The sequence below is a fragment of the Scyliorhinus canicula genome, chromosome 2 (assembly GCF_902713615.1).
Source record: "Scyliorhinus canicula chromosome 2, sScyCan1.1, whole genome shotgun sequence".
In the NCBI taxonomy this organism is placed as follows: Eukaryota; Metazoa; Chordata; class Chondrichthyes; order Carcharhiniformes; family Scyliorhinidae; genus Scyliorhinus; species Scyliorhinus canicula.
Window position 1 is genome coordinate 2,719,433 of NC_052147.1, and position 20,090 is coordinate 2,739,522.

Here is a 20,090-nt window from a genome sequence, read left to right on the forward strand (position 1 = left end):
CTTAACGATTTTCGTTAAGCCCGACTTGTCGGAGCCTCCGACGTCGGGCTGCTAGCCCCGACGGGGGACCAGAATCGGTCCCCCGTCGGGAAGGGGCGCGATGCCGTAAAACCCGCCCGGGTTTTACGGCAGTTTGACGATTTCTCCCGTTTTGGGAGAATTTCGCCCCATATACATGGACTTTAGTAAGGCGTTTGATAAGATTTCCCATGGCAGGTTGACGGAAAAAGTGAAGTCGTATGGGGTTCAGGGTGTACTAGCTAGATGGATAAAGAACTGGCTGGGCAACAGGAGACAGAGAGTAGTAGTGGAAGGGAGTGTCTCAAAATGGAGAAGGGTGACTAGTGGTGTTCCACAGGGATCCGTGCTCGGACCACTGTTGTTTGTGATCTACATAAATGACCTGGAGGAAGGTATAGGTGGTCTGATTAGCAAGTTTGCAGATGATACTAAGATTGGTGGAGTTGCAGATAGCGAGGAGGACTGTCAGAGAATACAACAAAATATAGATAGATTGGAGAGTTGGGCAGAGAAATGGCAGATGGAGTTCAATCCAGGCAAATGCGAGGTTATGCATTTTGGAAGATCAAATTCAAGAGCGGACTATATGGTCAATGGAAGGGTCTTGGGGAAAATTGATGTGCAGAGAGATCTGGGAGTTCAGGTCCATTGTACCCTGAAGGTGGCAACGCAGGTTGATAGAGTGGTCAAGAAGGCATACAGCATGCTTGCCTTCATCGGACGGGGTATTGAGTACAAGAGTTGGCAGGTCATGTTACAGTTGTATAGGACTTTGGTTCGGCCACATTTGGAATACTGCGTGCAGTTCTGGTGGCTACATAACCAGAAGGATGTGGATGCCTTGGAGAGGGTGCAGAGGAGGTTCACCAGGATGTTGCCTGGTATGGAGGGTGCTAGCTATGAAGAAAGGTTGAGTAGATTAGGATTGTTTTCGTTGGAAAGACGGAGGTTGAGGGGGGGACCTGATTGAGGTCTACAAAATTATGAGAGGTATGGACAGGGTGGATAGCAACAAGCTTTTTCCAAGAGTGGGGGTGTCAGTTACAAGGGATCACGATTTCAAAGTGAGAGGGGGAAAGTTTAAGGGAGATGTGCGTGGAAAGTTTTTTACGCAGAGGGTGGTGGGTGCCTGGAACGCTTTACCAGTGGAGGCGGGCACGATAGCATCATTTAAGAAGCATCTAGACAGGTATATGAATGGGCGGGAACAGAGGGAAGTAGACCTTGGAACATAGGAGACGGGTTTAGATAAAGGATCTGGATCGGCGCAGGCTGGGATGGCCGAAGGGCCTGTTCCTGTGCTGTAATTTTCTTTGTTCTTTGTTCTTATCCACCTAATCTGCACATCTTTGGACTGTGGGAGGAAACCGGAGCACCCAGAGGAAACTGACACAGACACGGGAAGAATGTGCAAATTCCACACAGACAACTGCCCGAGGTCGGAATTGAACCCGGGTCCCTGGCACCGAGGCAGCAGCGCTAACCACTGTGTCGCCCCTGTATGCCCTGCCCCTTCTACTTTGTGATATGTTGGGGAATCATTAATGCTTCTCGCTCTTCTTCATCGCTCCCGTGTACTCATCATCTTGAGCCCCTGACCACTGCCCGTCAAACAGGCTACCAAATTAACAGCACACATTGTCATGCCTTGAATCATACGCCATGATTGTAGTTAATTTATTATCAATTCAGATTTTCGGTTAAATGTAAATTACAACAGAATCAATCACTGACAATATTAAAAGTAATCTATTTTTAAACTAATTAACCGAGTGGGTGCAGTCCCGGACACTCTCCTTTTACCTCTTACTTCAGGCAGTAATGTATTGTGATCTGGCTCGCCTGCCTAACAGGATGGTGGGAGCAGATTCAAGAGTAACTTTCAAATAGAATTAAAGGTTGAAGGGAAAATTCGCAGAGCTTCTCTGTTCTAAGATTGTGCATATCTTACACGATTTCCCGTCTCCCCTTCCAGATGTGATCCTTTGTTCCCTAGTATAAGCACAGTGATGAAAAGCTAATTTTACATTTCATTTTCTCCCCTGTGCAAATTACTCTGTATGGCTGAATGCACCCTATCCATTATAGAGATTACTCTGTATGGCTGAATGCACCCTATCCATTATAGAGATTACTCTGTATGGCTGAATGCACCCTATCCATTATAGAGATTACTCTGTATGGCTGAATGCACTCTATCCATTATAGAGATTCGGTGCTCTGGATGTAGCTGAGGTTCCTTGTCTGTGAGGAAAAAGGTGTGTCCTGGTACAGGCTGTTACTTTTAGTTTCAGACTTCTGGGCCGGGATTCTCTGAGCCTCCGTGGCGCAATCGTGCTCGGCACCGGGGCAGAGAATGAGCGTCAGACACGCGATCGGGTCCGATGCCACTCCCGTCCCAGGAGAATCGCTGCCAATTGTGCACGTGTGGTCGATGGGGCGCCGGTTGGGGGCCATTGAAAGAGGCCTCCGCAGCGATTCTCCGCCAGTAACTGGCCGAGTTCCCGCCGGCGAGGTTCACTCATGGTTCCACCCGGCGAGAGCTCGGAGTGGCGGCTGCGGGTTCAGTCCACGGCCGCCCTGGTGGGGGGACGGGGGGATCCGTCACTGGGGAGGGCCTCCAGGACGTGCGATCGGGGGCCACCAATCGGTGGGCACGTGCGATCTCCCCGGGGGGGGGGGGGGGGGGGGGGGGCTATTTTGTCGGGGCCACCCTGTGTTGTGGGTCCGCCATGTTGCACGGGGCCGCTGCTGTGCACGGGGCCGCCAGCGGAAGTGCAGAGCCCCGTATCGGCAGCCGGTGCTGCAAGGAGCACTCCAGGGCCCTGCTAGCCCCCTGCAAAACTGAGAATCACTCTGGACTTTTCTCCAGGAATGTCCAGAGTGATTCACACCCGTTTTCTCGCGGGTGTGGGGACACAGCCCCATTATGAGAGAATTCTGCATCTGGTCTCAGTCCAGTGTTTGTTACTTTCCTTCCTTGAAGTTTCAGTCATTAGACCTTGAGTCTCGCCATCCCCGTCCTTCACTCCCCCCCCCCCCCCGATCCCAAATATCATGTGATCAACTCACACACTCCAGAGTATAATCAATTATATTTCTGCGATTTATTTCTCCAATTCCAGTGAATTCTGAAAAGCTACTGATGCAAATTTGTTATTTTAGGAATAGCTTATGATGTCTCTGGATAAATTCTATAATTTATCAAAATACAGAAGCAAGATCCCGGCCCTGGGTCACTGACCGTGTGGAGTTTGCACATTCTCCCCGTGTCTGCGTGGGTTTCACCGCCACAACCCAAAGATGTACAGGTTAGGTGGATTGACCACGTTAAATTGCCCCTTAATTGGAAAAAATGAATTGGATATTCTAAATTTTTTTAAAAAATACAAATCCCTGCCTCTGCTGATATTACTCTTAAGATTCCAACAGAGAATCGGGTGAGCAATTGAAGGTGGCCTTGCCATCTGGTAATCTGCAGCTGGCTTCCACTCACTGCTTCCCTAGAGCAAGGAACCCAAGATCAGGAACTCTGGAGATCTGGATAAAGCTAACCTCTCACTGATGTAGTAGTTCCCAACACCTCAATCATTAGGATTGCTCATGCGCCTCAATAGTTCAGTTCACATTAGTTATATTGTATTTGTAAGAAGTCTTACAACCCAGGTTAAAGTCCAACAGGTTTGTTTCAAACACTAGCTTTCGGAGCACTGCCCCTTCCTCAGGTGAATCAAGAGGTATGTTCCAGAAACATATATATTGACAAAGTCAAAGATGCAAGACGATATTTTGAATGCCAGCATTTGCAGGTAATTTAGTCTTCACAATTCGAGAGAGAGAGGTAGCGATTCTGCATTGTCGCGCGTCCTGAAGGCCGCCTTGGAGAACGCTTACCAAAGATCAGAGGCTGAATGCCCTTGACTGCTGAAGTGTTCCCCGACTGGAAGGGAACATTACGCTGCAGGAAAGGATGTCCCGAAGCGTGGTACATTGGCAAGACCATGCAGACGCTGCGACAACAGATGAATGGACATTGCGCGACAATCACCAGGCAGGAATGTTCCCTTCCAGTCGGAGAACACCAGCAGTCCAGGGCATTCAGCCTCTGATCTCCGGGTAAGCGTTCTCCAAGACTGCCTTCAGGACGTCGACAACGCAGAACCGCCGAGCAGAAACTTATAGCCAAGTTCCACACACATGAGTACGGCCTCAACCGTGACCTTGGATTCATGTCGCATTACATTCACCCCCCACCATCTGGCCTGGACTTGTGAAATCCTACCAACTGTCCTGGTTTGAGACAATTCACATCTCTTTAACCTGGGATTACCCCTCTCTCTGGAATTGTAAAGACTTAATTACATGCAAATGCTCGCATTCAAAGTATCGTCTTGCATCTTTTGCTTTGTCTATATACATTTATATATATATATGTTTCTGGAACCTACCTCTTGATTCACCTGAGGAAAGAGCAGTGCTCTGAAAGCAAGTGATTTGAAACAAACCTGTTGGACTTTAACCTGGTGTTGTAAGACTTCTTACTCTGCTCAACCCAGTCCATCGCCGGCATCTCCGCATCATATTGTATTGGAGGAGGGCTGCATAACGGATATGAGAATATAGACATGATGTGCTGTTAATTTAGTGTTGCGCCTGTGCTAGATTTGTGTCTAGTTCAGAACTTGTTTCATGGACCTCCATTGGAGTAATAATTCTCTGCCTCCTTGCAGATCGTGGATTTCCTGAACATCACTGATGAACCTGTGTTGGGTTACGCTCACCCAGCAAATGCAACCACCTTCCATCTGCATCTCTGGAGCTGTGCCCTGGACTACAGGTGAATAATTCCTCAGCACAAGATTGTTTCATCATTTCTTTTATTGAATACATCATCAAGGTTATGTATGGTAAGATTTACATAGCAAATCCTCTCCACTGTCTGGTCAAACACTTCCAGGGCAGGTACAGTTTTGGGATAGATACAGAGTAAAACTCCCTCTACGCTGTCCCATCAGACACTCCCAGTACAGGTACAGCACAGGGGTTCGATACAGAGTAAAGCTCCCCCTACACTGTCCCGATCAAACACTCCCAGGACAGGTACAGCACGGGGTTAGATACAAAGTAAAGCTCCCACTACACTGTCCCCATCAAACACTCCCAGGACAGGTACAGCACGGGGTTAGATACAGAGTAAAGTTCGTTACCCCACTCGCTGGATCTGTAAAGATTCAAATACCTGGCTAAATCGGCGGCTTTGAAAGCAGACCAAGGCAGGCCAGCAGCACGGTTCAATTCCCGCACCATCCTCCCCGAACAGGCGCCGGAATGTGGCGACTAGGGGTTTTTCACAGTAACTTCATGTGAAGCCGACTTGTGACAATAAGCGATTTTCATTTAATTTCAAATTCTCGCATTCTGAGCATTGTCTGACATCTTTGAATTTGTCTATATATATGTTTCTGGAACATACCTCTTCATTCACCTGAGGAAGGAGCAGTGCTCCGAAAGCTAGTGTTTGAAACAAACATGTTGGACTTTAACCTGGTGTTGTAAGACTTCTTACTGTCCTGGGAATGTGTGTGATAGGGACAGTGTAAACACCAGGTTAAAGAGGTGTGAATTGTCTCAAGCCAGGACAGTTGGTAGGATTTTTCAAGCCCAGGCCAGATGGTGGGGGATGAATGTAATGCGACATGAATCCCAGGTCCCGGTTGAGGGCATACTCATGTGTGCGGAACTTGGCTACAAGTTTCTGCTCGGCGATTCTGCGTTGTCGCGCGTCCTGAAGGCAAATTACCCAGCCTTCAGAACAGCGACCACGACACCACACAACCCTGCCATGGCAATCTCTGCAAGACGTGCCAGATCATCGACATGGATACCACTATTACAAGTGAGAACACCACCCACCAGGTACACGGTACATACTCGTGCGACTTGGCCAACATTGTCTACCTCATACGCTGCAGGAAAGGATGTCCGGAAGCGTGGTACATTGGCGAGACCATGCAGACGCTGCGACAACGAATGAACGGAGATCGCGAGACAATCACCAGGCAGGAATGTTCCCTTCCAGTCGGGGAACACTTCAGCAGTCAAGGGCATTCAGCCTCTGATCTCCGGGTAAGCATTCTCCAAGGCAGCACGGTAGCATTGCGGATAGCACAAATGCCTCACAGCTCCAGGGTCCCAGGTTCGATTCCGGCTTGGGTCACTGTGCGGAGTCTGCACATCCTCCCCGTGTGTGCGTGGGTTTCCTCCGGGTGCTCCGGTTTCCTCCCACAGTCCAAAGATGTGCAGGTTAGGTGGATTGGCCATGATAAATTGCCCTTAGCGTCCAAAATTGCCCTTAGTGTTGGGTGGGGTTACTGGGTTATGGGGATAGGGTGGAGGTGTTGACCTTGGGTAGGGTGCTCTTTCCAAGAGCCGGTGCAGACTCGATGGGCGGAATGGCCTCCTTCTGCACTGTAAATTCTATGAAGGCGGCCTTCAGGACGTGCAACAACGATGAATCGCCGAGCAGAAACGTATAGCCATGTTCCCCACACATGAGTACGGCCTCAACCGGGACCTGGGATTCATGTCGCATTACATTCATCCCCCAACATCTGGCCTGGGCTTGCAAAATCCTACCAACTGTCCTGGCTTGAGACAATTCACACCTCTTTAACCTGAGGTTACCCCTATCTCTGGATCTGTAAAGATTCAAGTACCTGCAAATGCTCGCATTCTAATCATTGTCTGGCATCTTTGAATTTGTCTATATATATGTTTCTGGAATATACCTCTTCATTCATCTGAGGAAGGAACAGTGCTCCGGAAGCTAGTGTTTGAAACAAATATTTTGGACTTTAACCTGGTGTTGTAAGACTTCTTACTGTGCCCACCCCAGTCCAATGCCGGCATCTCCACATCATGATTCCCAGGACAGGTACAGCACGGGGTTAGATACAGAGTAACGCTCCCTCTACACTGTCCCCATCAAACACTCCCAGGACAGGTACAGCACAGGGTTAGATACAGAGTAACGCTCCCTCTACACTGTCCCTATCAAACACTCCCAGGACAGGGACAGGACGGGGTTAGATACAGAGTAAAGCTCCCTCTACACTGTCCCCATCAAACACTCCCAGGACAGGGACAGCACGGGGTTAGATACAGAGTAAAGCTCCCTTTACACTATCCCCATCAAACATCCCAGGACAGGGACAGCACGGGGTGAGATACAGAGTAAAGCTCCCTCTACACTGTCCCCCATCAAACACTCCCAGGACAGGGACAGCACGGGGTTAGATACAGAGTAAAGCTCCCTCTACACTGTCCCCATCAAACACTCCCAGGACAGGGACAGCACAGGGTTAGATACAGAGTAAAGCTCCCTCTACACTGTCCCCATCAAACACTCCCAGGACAGGTACAGCACAGGGTTAGATACAGAGTAAAGCTCCCTCTACACTGTCCCCATCAAACACTCCCAGGACAGGGACAGCACAGGGTTAGATACAGAGTAAAGCTCCCTTTACACTATCCCCATCAAACATCCCAGGACAGGTACAGCACAAATTAGATACTGAGTAAAGGTTCCTCGATATTACCCTGGCAAACATTCAATCTTTACACCGAACAGGTTAGATACAGAGTAAGGCTCCCTCTATGCTGTTGCACAGCCTCCAGTAAAGCTGGTAACCTGTCCATTTAACTCCTGAATAGTTTCAATAATATTCTTTTTTTTAAATAAATTTAAAGTACCGAAGTAATTTTTTCAAATTAAGAGGCAATTTTAGCGTGGCCAATCCACCGACCCTGCACATCTTTGGGTTGGGGCACAACCCATGCAAACACTGGGAGAATGTGCAAACTTTACATGGACAGTGACCCAGAGCCGGGATCGAAACTGGGACCTCGGCACCATGAGGCATCAGTGCTAACCACGGTGCCACTGTGCTGCCCCAGTTTCATCAATATTCACTACATGTCCTGGTGGCTACCTGTACTGTTTGAGTTGGATAACTTGCTAAAAAAGTGAGGTTGGTTTTAACCAGAGGTGCCTCTTTATTGTACAGAAACTAGGCGCACAAGGAGACCATTCAGCCCTCTGTGCCTACCCCCCCCCGCGACTTCAAAGCCCAAGTGAAATACCTGACCCACCCATCCCTTTCTCAACCGAACCTTGTCCTTCACGTGGTGGCGTGTCTCCTGCAGAAAGACCACTTCCGCCTGCAAACTACTGAGGTGTGCGAGAACCCGAAATCTTTTTACCGGTCCATTGAGCTCTCGCTCGTTCCATGTTAGAACATAGAACATAGAACAGTACAGCACAGAACAGGCCCTTCGGCCCTCGATGATGTGCCGAGCAATGATCACCCTACTTAAACCCACATACCCGTAACCCAACAATCCCCCCCATTAACCTTACACTACGGGCAATTTAGCATGGCCAATCCACCTAACCCGCACATCTTTGGACTGTGGGAGGAAACCGGAGCACCCGGAGGAAACCCACGCACACACGGGGAGGACGTGCAGACTCCACACAGACAGTGACCCAGCCGGGAATCGAACCTGGGACCCTGGAGCTGTGAAGCATTGATGCTAACCACCATGCTACCGTGAGGCCCAAATGTTATCAGCCTTAAGGGGCTTAAGCCTCCATTCCCCTCTTCCGTCCATCATCCTTTCCTTTCGGCTCTGTTCCTCTAATTTCGCCCTCTATCGGGCCCATCTGAGATGGCCCCCTTCTCCGCCCCGACCATGCTCCTTCTCAAACCCTACCACATTGCATCTGAGGGAATCAAATGCCTCTGAAAGTCCAAACATACCACATCCACTGGCTCTCCCTTATATATTCTACTAATTACATTCTTAAAAAAAACTACAGTAGATTTGTCAAGCATGATTTTCCTTTCACAAACACATGCTGGCTTTGTCCAATCCAGTTGATGCTTTCCAATTGTTCCATTGTCACATCTTATTATCAAAGACAACCATCTTCCCACTACTGATGTCCAGCTAACTAGTCTGGAATTCTGCAAATACTGTACAATATCAGGAGGTCTGGATGGGATGTAATGGAGATGGAGGGTTTAGAACGGGTCAGGGACACTGTTTGTGGAGGGGAAGTTTGCTGGGCTAGAGGAGCTGCGAGAGAGGTTCGAGTTACCAAGGGGGAATGAGTTTAGATATTGGCAGGTGCGGGTCTTTGCGTGCAAGGAGCTGCCTTCGTTCCCTCAGGTGCTGGAGTATACCGTTTGGAGAAAATGCTGCCCCCGGGTGAGGGGGGGAATAATAGGATTGAGGAAGTGTGTGGGTGCTTGGGGAGCAGGGCACGGCCTTAGTGAAAAGGATCATGCTCATAAGTTCTGGGGGTGTGAGGAGTTGGAGAACTTTTGGGAAGCGGTGTTCGAGAACTTATTGTGGATTGGAGGGATTGAGATGAAGCCGGACCCGTCAGTGGCCATCTTTGGGGTGCCGGAGCTGCTGTTGGGGAAGGGGGCCGAGATCGTGGCCTTCGCCTCTCTGATTGCCCGGCGACGGATACTTTTGAATTGGACATCGGGCACTCCACTGGGGGTTGCGACACAGCTGGGAGACTTGTATGAGTTTCTCAGGTTGGAGAGACTTAAATTTACCCTAAGGGGGTCGGAGGAGGACTTTGAAGTATAGTGGAGGCTGTCCATGGCTATATTTGGGGAGCTGATTGGGGAGTAAATGGGGGGGAAATTCCGACAGGGCTGACAGGGGTCACAGTCTCCTGACAAGGAGATTCCGACAAGGCTGACAGACAGACGGGGGTCACAGTCTCCTGACAGGGAGATTCCAACAGGACTGACAGGGGTCACAGTCTCCAGACAGGGAGATTCCGACAGGGCTGACAGACTGACAGGGGTCACAGTCTCCTGACAGGGAGATTCCGACAGGGCTGACAGGGGTCACAGTCTCCTGACAGGGAGATTCCAACAGGACTGACAGACTGACAGGGGTCACAGTCTCCTGACAGGGAGATTCCGACAGGGTTGACAGACTGACAGGGGTCACAGTCTCCTGACAGGGAGATTCCGACAGGGCTGACAGGGGTCACAGTCTCCTGACAGGGAGATTCCGACAGGGCTGACAGACTGACAGGGGTCACAGTCTCCTGACAGGGAGATTCCGACAGGGCTGACAGACTGACGGGGGTCACAGTCTCCTGACAGGGAGATTCCAACAGGACTGACAGGGGTCACAGTCTCCAGACAGGGAGATTCCGACAGGGCTGACAGACTGACAGGGGTCACAGTCTCCTGACAGGGAGATTCCGACAGGGCTGACAGGGGTCACAGTCTCCTGACAGGGATATTCCAACAGGACTGACAGGGGTCACAGTCTCCTGACAGGGAGATTCCGACAGGACTGACAGGGGTCACAGTCTCCTGACAGGGAGATTCCGACAGAGTTGACAGACTGACAGGGGTCACAGTCTCCTGACAGGGAGATTCTGACAGGGCTGACAGACTGACAGGGGTCACAGTCTCCTGACAGGGAGATTCCGACAGGGCTGACAGGGGTCACAGTCTCCTGACAGGGAGATTCCGACAGGGCTGACAGGGGTCACAGTCTCCTGACAGGGAGATTCCGACAGGGCTGACAGGGGTCACAGTCTCCTGACAGGGAGATTCCGACAGGGCTGACAGGGGTCACAGTCTCCTGACAGGGAGATTCCGACAGGACTGACAGACTGACAGGGGTCACAGTCTCCTGACAGGGAGATTCCGACAGGACTGACAGACTGACAGGGGTCACAGTCTCCTGACAGGGAGATTCCGACAGGGCTGACAGGGGTCACAGTCTCCTGACAGGGAGATTCCGACAGGGCTGACAGGGGTCACAGTCTCCTGACAGGGAGATTCCGACAGGGCTGACAGGGGTCACAGTCTCCTGACAGGGAGATTCCGACAGGGCTGACAGGGGTCACAGTCTCCTGGCAGAGAGATTCCGACAGGACTGACAGACTGACAGGGGTCACAGTCTCCTGACAGGGAGATTCCGACAGGGCTGACAGGGGTCACAGTCTCCTGACAGAGAGATTCCGACAGGACTGACAGACTGACAGGGGTCACAGTCTCCTGACAGGGAGATTCCGACAGGGTTGACGGGGGTCACAGTCTCCTGACAGGGAGATTCCGACAGGGCTGACAGACTGACAGGGGTCACAGTCTCCTGACAGGGAGATTCCGACAGGACTGACAGACTGACAGGGGTCACAGTCTCCTGACAGGGAGATTCCGACATGACTGACAGACTGACAGGGGTCACAGTCTCCTGACAGGGACATTCCGACAGGGCTGACAGGGGTCACAGTCTCCTGACAGAGAGATTCCGACAGGGCTGACAGGGGTCACAGTCTCCTGACAGGGAGATTCCGACATGACTGACAGACTGACAGGGGTCACAGTCTCCTGACAGGGACATTCCGACAGGGCTGACAGGGGTCACAGTCTCCTGACAGAGAGATTCCGACAGGGCTGACAGACTGGATGCAGAGATGTTGTTTCCTCTGGGCTGGGTCACAGTCTCCAGATACGGGTTAGGCCATTTCGGATCGAGATGAGGAGAAACACATACACTTAGCGGCCTCAGTGCACCTGTGGAATTCTCTACCACGGGAGACTGTGGAGGCCAAGTCACTGAACATATTTAAGAAGTAAATCCGTAGATTTCTAGTGGTGTCTAGACACTCTAATGGTGTCAAGGGGATGAGCAGGGGGCAGGGGTATGGTGTTGGGATAGGGGGTTAACCATGACCATATTGAATGGTGGAGCGGGCTCAAGGGAATACTCCAGCTCCTTATTTCCATCTTTCTATGACAACGCCTAAAATGTGTGTAATTGTGTCTATATTCCAGGCCACTGTATTTACCAGTTCGAGCCCTGGTGACTGTTGAAACATTCACAATATCCAGTAACATTGTACTGGACAAATACTGCTCCACACTCAGGTACTGACTAGAGATCCCTTACAGATTCTATAATCATTATTTATTTCTGACAATTAACTATTTGCAATAAACGTAATCTTTCAAATTTGCAGAATTATTATCGATGATGCTGCATTGTACTTGTCTGAAAAATGTCATCCAGTTGCAGTGAATTTAAAGCAAGGTAAGATTTGTTTTATATCTAACATTAAATGGGCAATGTTCCCGTTGGTTGGGGTATTAAAGGGAGGCTGTCCCCCCAGGGAATAGGGGACTAAAGAGGAGGGTCTCTTCCCCCCCCCCCCCACCCCCAGGGAATAGGGGACTAAAGAGGAGGGCCCCCCCCCCAGGGAATAGGGGACTAAAGAGGAGGGTCCCCCCCCCCCCCCCCCCCCCCCCATGGAATAAGGGACTAAAGAGGAGGGTGTCCCGCCAGGGAATAGGGGACTAAAGAGGAGGGTGTCCCTAGCGGTTGTGATATTAAAAAAGGTTGTATGCAGACGTTGGAGTTTGGAAGACAGGGTGTCATCAAGAGTTGGGGAACTGAGGGGGTTAGGGGTGGATTGCTGACGGTGACGGTTCCTTTGTTTTTGGACTGACTTGATGGGGTGGGCCCAGGGGTGGCGCAGGTTGGAGCACTGCTGTATTGCCTCAGAGGGTTGATATGACTGATCCTGGGTTGGAGACCCACTGTCCAGTTGATAACTTGGAATGAGAAGGGGTTAAATGCCCAGTTAGAAGTCCCAGGTGTTTGTACACCTGAGAAGTTTGAAGGTGGAGGTGTTTTTTCTACAGGAGACCCATTTGAAAATCTATGATCAAAGCAGGTTGCGGAAGGGTTGGGTGGGGCAGGTATATCAGTCTGGTTTTGATGGTAAGGTGCAGGGCCGCTGTGTTGATTAATAACAGGGTGCCTTTTCTGCGGTTAATATGTTGGCAGACCCAGGCGGGAGGTACGTAATCATCAGTGGGTCACAGGCAGGGTACGCCGGTGGTTCAATGTGTATGCAAACTGGGATGACACAGCATTCATTAATAAGATGCCGGCTTCTATCCCAGAGCTTGATTCACATCAGTTAATTATAGATGGGGGGGGGACACTGCTGCCTCACGGCGCTGAGGTCCCAGGTTCGATCCCGGCTCTGGGTCACTGTCTGTGTGGAGTTTGCACATTCTCCCCGTGCTTGCGTGGGTTTCGCCCCCACAACCCAAAGGTGTGCAGGGTAGGTGGATTGGCCACGCTAAATTGCCTCTTAATTGGAAAAAGTGAATTAGGTACTCCAACACTCCCTGGGACAGAGGGAGTGCAGAACAGTGACCCAGAGCCGGGATTGAACCTGGGACCTCGGCTCCGTGAGGCAGCAGCACTAACCACTGCGCCACCGTGCTGCCTCCCTATCTCATTGTTAAGCACCAACGCTAAGTTGTTGGCTGAAGTGTTGACAATGCATTTGGAGCCCCGCCTACTGGGGTGATCTCTGAGGAGCAGGCTGGATGGTTAAGGCCCGGCAACTGTCAGCCAATATTAGGAGATTGTTCAATGTGATTTTGCTGTCCTCCGTCAGGAACGAGCCAGAGGTGATTATTTCGATGGATGCGGATAAGGCATTCGATGGGGTTGAGCGGGGAAACTCTTTGAGATCCTGGGGCAGTTTGGTTTTGGGCCAAAATGTATTTCATGGATTAGGCTTTTGTACAGGACCCCCACCGTGAGTATTTGTTCAAATGCCCTGAGCTCACGTTATTTTCAACTGAATAGGGGTACAAGACGGGGGTGTCTCTTGTTTCTGCTGTTGTTTGCCTTAACAATTGAGCCACTGGCCATTGATCTGAGTTCATCTACCAGGGAGATAATGGGGGAGGGAGCACAGCGTGTCCTTGTATGTGGATGATTTGCTACTATATGTCACGGATCCACTCTCCAATGTGGGGGAGACGATGGAGTTGCTCAAGAGGCTCGGCTCATTTTGGGGGTACAAGCTAAATCTGGGCAAGAGTGAATATTTTCCAGTGAACCCTCTGCGGAGGCTGCCGTTCCATCCAGCCAGGACTAGCTTTTAGAATCTGGGAATCTGGCCACACTCCATAAACTTATGTAGGGGGTGGGGGTGGGGGGAGAGGTGGTGGTGGCGACGGAGCAGGCATTGTTAGAGGTAGTAAAGAGGAAGTGGGAGGGTGAGCTGGATGGTCTGGCGGGGGGTGGAGGGGCAGTGTGGAGTGAGGCTATTCAAAGGGTCAACTTTACATCCTCGTGCGAGGTTAAGCCTGATCAAATTCATGGTGGTACACAGGGGAGCTCCTGACCAGAGCGAGTATGAGTGGATTCTTCTTGGGGTGGAGGATGGGTGTGAGTGGTGCTGTCGGGGGCAGGTGGGTGGAGGATGGGTGTGAGTGGTGCTCGGGGGGGCCGGCGGGTGGAGGATGGGTGTGAGTGGTGCTGTAGGGGGTCGGCGGGTGGAGGATGGGTGAGAGTGGTGCTATAGGGGGCAGGCGGGTGGAGGATGGGTGTGAGTGGTGCTGTAGGGGGTCGGCGGGTGGAGGATGGGTGAGAGTGGTGCTCTAGGGGGCCGGCGAGTCACAAGCACATGTTTTTGTGTTGCCCCAAGCACAATAGTTCCAGGGTCTCCTTTTTTGATGCAATGTCAGGGATTTTAGGTGTTCAGCTGGAGCCTTACCCGTTGGTAGCCATTTTGGAGTTTTGGACTTGCCGGTGCTGCTGACGGGGATGGGGGCAGATGTCCCTGCCTTCATCTCGCTACGAGCCCAGAGATCTGCTTGGGTGGAGGTCCCTGGTGCAGCCTAAGGCCTCGGAGTGGCTGAGAAACCTGATGGAATTTGCTGACTCTTGAGAAGATCAAGTATAGTGTGATGAGGTGGATAGGAGGATTCTGCTCTAATTGGCAGCTTTTCATCTCCTTTCTCAGGGAGCTCATTACCATCAGCTGTTAGAGAGCAGAAGGGGGGGAGGGGGGCAATGGTTGTCTCAGTATTTGGTTTAAGGGCCAGCATGGTAGCCCAGTGGATAGCACTGTGGCCTCACAGCGCCAGGATCCAGGTTTGATTCCCTGCTGGGTCACTGTCTGTGCGGAGTCTGCACGTTCTCCCCGTGTCTGTGTGGGTTTCCTCCGGGTGCTCCGGTTTCCTCCCCCAGTCCAAAGATGTGCAGGCTAGGTAGATTGGCCATGATAAATTGCCTTTAAGTGTCCAAAAAGGTTAGGAGGGGTTATTGGGTTATGGGGATAGGGTGGAAGTGAGGGCTTAAGTGGGTCAGTGCCGACTCGATGGGCTGAATGGCCTCCTTCTGCACTGTATGTTCTATGTTTGATTTTTTTTCATGGGTGGGAGGGGTTTGGGCAGTTGTCATGTTGTTGGTTTGTGTTTCATCATAGAATCCCGAAGGCCATTCAGCCATCGAGGCTGCACCAACCCTCTGAAGAAGCAGCCCACCCAGGCCCACGCCCTAGCTCTATCCCCATGACCCTACCTAACCTTTTTTTTGGACACTAAGGGTGGAATTGAACTTGGGTCCCTAAAGCCAAGGCAGCAGTGATAACCATTGTGCCACCCTGCCGCCCCTTTGACAGTTTTCAATTGAGTGAGAAATTAAATCTTTGTCGGGATAAAAATATTTAAAAAGTGTTGGAGTACTGAAGGCCGATGGTCCACAAGCTATGGGAGTAAGAGTGGGGTGTCCCCAGGGCTTTCGATACCTCTGACCATCACCTTCAGGAGAGGAGGGGGACCCTGTACCCCAGTGAGAGTCATCACCTTCAGGAGAGGAGGGGGACCGTGTACCCCACTGAGAGTCAGCACCTTCAGGAGAGGAGGGGACCTGTACCCTAGTGAGAGTCAGCACCTTCAGGAGAGGGGAGGGTCTCTGTACCCCAGTGAGAGTCAGCACCTTCAGGAGAGGAGGGGACCCTGTACCCCAGTGAAAGTCAGCACCTTCAGGAGAGGAGGGGACCCTGTACCCCAGTGAGAGTCAGGACCTTCAGGAGAGGAGGGGGACCCTGTACCCCAGTGAGAGTCAGCACCTTCAGGAGAGGAGGGGGACCCTGTACCCCAGTGAGAGTCAGCACCTTCAGGAGAGGAGAGGGATCTGTACCCCAGTGAGAGTCAGCACCTTCAGGAGAGGAGGGCACCCTGTACCCCAGTGAGAGTCAGCACCTTCAGGAGAGGAGGGGGACCCTGTACCCCAGTGAGAGTCAGCACCTTCAGGAGAGGAGAGGGATCTGTACCCCAGTGAGAGTCAGCACCTTCAGGAGAGGAGGGGACCCTGTACCCCAGTGAGAGTCAGGACCTTCAGGAGAGGAGGGGGACCCTGTACCCCAGTGAGAGTCAGCACCTTCAGGAGAGGAGGGGGACCCTGTACCCCAGTGAGAGTCAGCACCTTCAGGAGAGGAGAGGGATCTGTACCCCAGTGAGAGTCGGCACCTCAGGAGAGGAGGGGCACCCTATACCCCAATGTGAGTCAGCACCTTCAGGAGAGGGACCCTGTACCCCAGTGAGAGTCAGCACCTTCAGGAGAGGAGGGGGACCCTGTAGCCCAGTGAGAGTCAGCACCTTCAGGAGAGGGGGGTCACCCTATACCCCAATGTGAGTCAGCACCTTCAGGAGAGGGACCCTGTACCCCAGTGAGAGTCAGCACCTTCAGGAGAGGAGGGGACCCTGTACCCCAGTGAGAGTCAGCACCTTCAGGAGAGGAGGGGGAGTCTGTACCCCAGTGAGGGTCAGCACCTTCAGGAGAGATGGGGGACCCTGTACCCCAGTGAGAGTCAGCACCTTCAGGAGGGGGACCCTGTACCCCAGTGAGAGTCAGCACCTTCAGCAGAGGAGGGGGACCCTGTACCCCAGTGAGAGTCAGCACCTTCAGGAGAGATGGGGGACCCTGTACCCCAGTGAGAGTCAGCACCTTCAGGAGGGGGACCCTGTACCCCAGTGAGAGTCAGCACCTTCAGGAGGGGGACCCTGTACCCCAGTGAGAGTCAGCACCTTCAGGAGAGGAGGGGGACCCTGTACCCCAGTGAGAGTCAGCACCTTCAGGAGAGGAGGAATTCTCCTACCTCAGGAAGTCAGATTTATTCAGATTTTTTTGTTGATTTGACAGATTTTTGTTGATTGTGAAGGCAGTGTCAATGAGTAAGTATAAGAGGAAAAATCTACTGACTGGATTCACTTGGTGTGAAATTGTTTATTCCAGATTATGTGCGAGTCCTGGACATGGGGTTGCTGGAATTTCGAATTACTGCATCAAAACCGACTGTGCAGGGAGAGTGGGTGAGTGAGTCTTTATCCATGTCAATCTCACTGTGTCAGATTGTTCGTACAAATTGGGTTTTCATTGAACTTTAAGTTTCTGTCCAGTTTCAGCCCCGGTTTGAGCTTCGTTGCTCTAGTGATGTCATCCATATCCGGACTTGTTCCGACTCTTGTGCTGCCCTCATGAACCTCATACAGTATGTGGCAAGTTATGGAGACCTCCATCCACCCTGCAAATTCCAGGCTGCTCCTGGAGCAGCAGCGCAGAGGAGTCAGGTAACCTAAAATATGTTAGCAATATTTGTGTTTTTAATTCTTCAATCTGGAAGCACTTCATGGGCATTGCTATGTCTGCAGGTTGTTGCTGTGGAATGAGCTGTTTCTGAGCAATGACCTGATGGAGAGCTGGGGCAGGGCTTCCAAAACTCTGGGGTGGAATTCTGGGGTCTCGAGCTCCGAGGCAGCAGTGCCCAACGTAAGCTTAGTTTGATTTCTGATAGCTGCAAGGCCCCTTCAAATGCTTGCATTATTTTTGTTGGTGGGGATGGCCTGATGGGCTGCTCCCAGAAGTCCTATTGTTGCTGCAAAAGAAGCCCATGAATAAGTAGGTGTTAGTTTCTTTAAATCTTTATTCATTCAGGGGATTTGGGCATTGCCAACTCTGCCTGCGTGCTCTCTATTTTCTCTTTTCTCCTGAAACTCCGTAACTGACTGCAGGGCCTTCATCTTTCATTAGGGCTGCTGCTGGACAGGGTTGTGCCAATTCACACGCACTAACATATTGAACCACCTTGTACCTCACATAACCAGGCCATTCTCTCCAACTGGTCTGTGCTCGTGTTTATGTCCACACCAGCCTCCCTATGTCAGCTTCTTTCAATTCAATCACATTATCCTTCCAATGGTTTCCTCCTCGTGTTTATCTAGCTTCTACTTAAATACAACTACACTATTTAGCTCAACTACTTGTAGTAATGTAGTGTGGTTGCGGTAAGAAATTATTCTTAAATTGGTCTTGTTAGCGACTATCTTATATTTATGGCGGATAATTTTGGAATTCCTGCAAAAATGGAAACATCTTTCTGTCTACCCTGTCAAATATCCATCATAAGGTGGATTTTAAGGAGAGCTTTTAAGGAACTCTATCAGGTCATAGAATCATAGAATCCACAGTGCAAAAGGAGGCCATTTGGCCTATCGGATCTGCACCGGCCCTTGGAAAGAGCGTCCTACTTAAGCCCATGCCTCCACCCTATCCTCATAGCACAGTAACCCCACTAAGGGGTTTGGACCCTAAGGGGCAATTGATCATGGTGAATCCACCTAACCTGTACATCTTTGGACTGTGGGAGGAAACCGGAGCACCCGGAGGAAACCCACGCAGACACAGGGAGAGTGTGCAGACTCCGCACAGGCGCCCGAGGCCGGAATCGAACCTGGGACCCTTGAGCTGTGAGGCAGATGTGCTAACCGCTGTGCCACCGTGCTGCTGAGGTCACTCCGTAACACCAACTAGTTCCACAGCTACAAACTGCAGACATATCAATGCCAAAGAAAGGGCTGTATTATCACCAACTTGAACAAAAGCCCAGACTTTCACTCCTAGTGTGACCAACAAGAAAGTACCCAATAAACAAGTGATAATACGTAATATACTTCATTTCTGACATACAGTTCCAGGGAGAAGGTCCCATATAGCCCAGGACAGTTGGGTAAGACTGACTAGTAATAAACACCCTTTATGATAAACCACTGTATTGGGGATGGACGAGGGGCTGTGTGCTAATGGATTTGAATCCCAATATAGGAATGTACAGGACTGGAGAAAGAGTGTAATAATTTGTTGGTCTGTATGTCTAGGAAACATCATGTCATTGGGTAGCTCTCACCAACTAGAGGAGGAATGCAAATCAAAGAAAATGGTTTCTGGAGATATGAGCTGGCAGCTAAACAATGTGTCCTGCTATCTCTAACTCTCTAAACAATGTGTCCTGCTATCTCTTACTCTCTAAACTCTCTAAACAATGTGTCCTGCTATCTCTTACTCTCTAAACAATGTGTCCTGCTATCTCTTACTCTCTAAACTCTCTAAACAATGTGTCCTGCTATCTCTAACTCTCTAAACAATGTGTCCTGCTATCTCTAACTCTCTAAACTCTCTAAACAATGTGTCCTGCTATCTCTTACTCTCTAAACTCTAAACTCCTGCTATCTCTTACCCTCTAAACTCTAACTTTCTAAACTCCTGCTATCTCTTACTCTCTAAACTCTAAACTCCTGCTATCTCTTACCCTCTAAACTCTAACTTTCTAAACTCCTGCTATCTCTTACTCTCTAAACTCTTACTCTCTAAACAATGTGTCCTGCTATCTCTTACTCTCTAAACTCTCTAAACTCCTGCTATCTCTTACTCTCTAAACTCTTACTCTCTAAACAATGTGTCCTGCTATCTCTTACTCTCTTAATGCTCTAAACAATGTATTCTGCTATCTCTTACTCTCTAAACTCTAACGCTCTAAACTCCTGCTATCTCTTACTCTCTAAACTGTCTAAACAATGTGTCTGGTATCTCTTACTCTAAACTGTCTAAACAATGTGTCTGGTATCTCTTACTCTCTAAACTCTCTGAACAATGTATCCTGCTATCTCTTACTCTCTAAACTCTCTAAACAATGTGTCCTGCTATCTCTTACTCTCTAAACAATGTGTCCTGCTATCTCTTACTCTCTAAACTCTCTAAACTCTAACTCTCTAAACTCTCGAAACTCCTGCTACCTCTTACTCTCTAAACTCTAACTCTCTAAACAATGTGTCCTGCTACCTCTAACTCTAAACCCGCGAAGACCCACCTAC

The 20,090-nt window shown here is 50.3% G+C and overlaps 1 protein-coding gene across 2 annotated transcripts in view; it reads left to right on the plus strand.

Annotated features, from left to right (window-relative positions):
- Positions 1 to 20,090, plus strand: part of LOC119979494 (autophagy-related protein 2 homolog B-like) — a 138,194-nt gene that overhangs the window by 59,236 nt on the left and 58,868 nt on the right. For both annotated transcript variants that reach the window (XM_038821797.1, XM_038821806.1), the window contains exons 24-28: positions 4,752 to 4,858; positions 11,907 to 11,999; positions 12,092 to 12,162; positions 17,179 to 17,255; positions 17,343 to 17,513. In XM_038821797.1, coding sequence (XP_038677725.1) covers positions 4,752 to 4,858; positions 11,907 to 11,999; positions 12,092 to 12,162; positions 17,179 to 17,255; positions 17,343 to 17,513 — 519 coding nt within the window. The remainder of the gene's footprint in view (positions 1 to 4,751; positions 4,859 to 11,906; positions 12,000 to 12,091; positions 12,163 to 17,178; positions 17,256 to 17,342; positions 17,514 to 20,090) is intronic.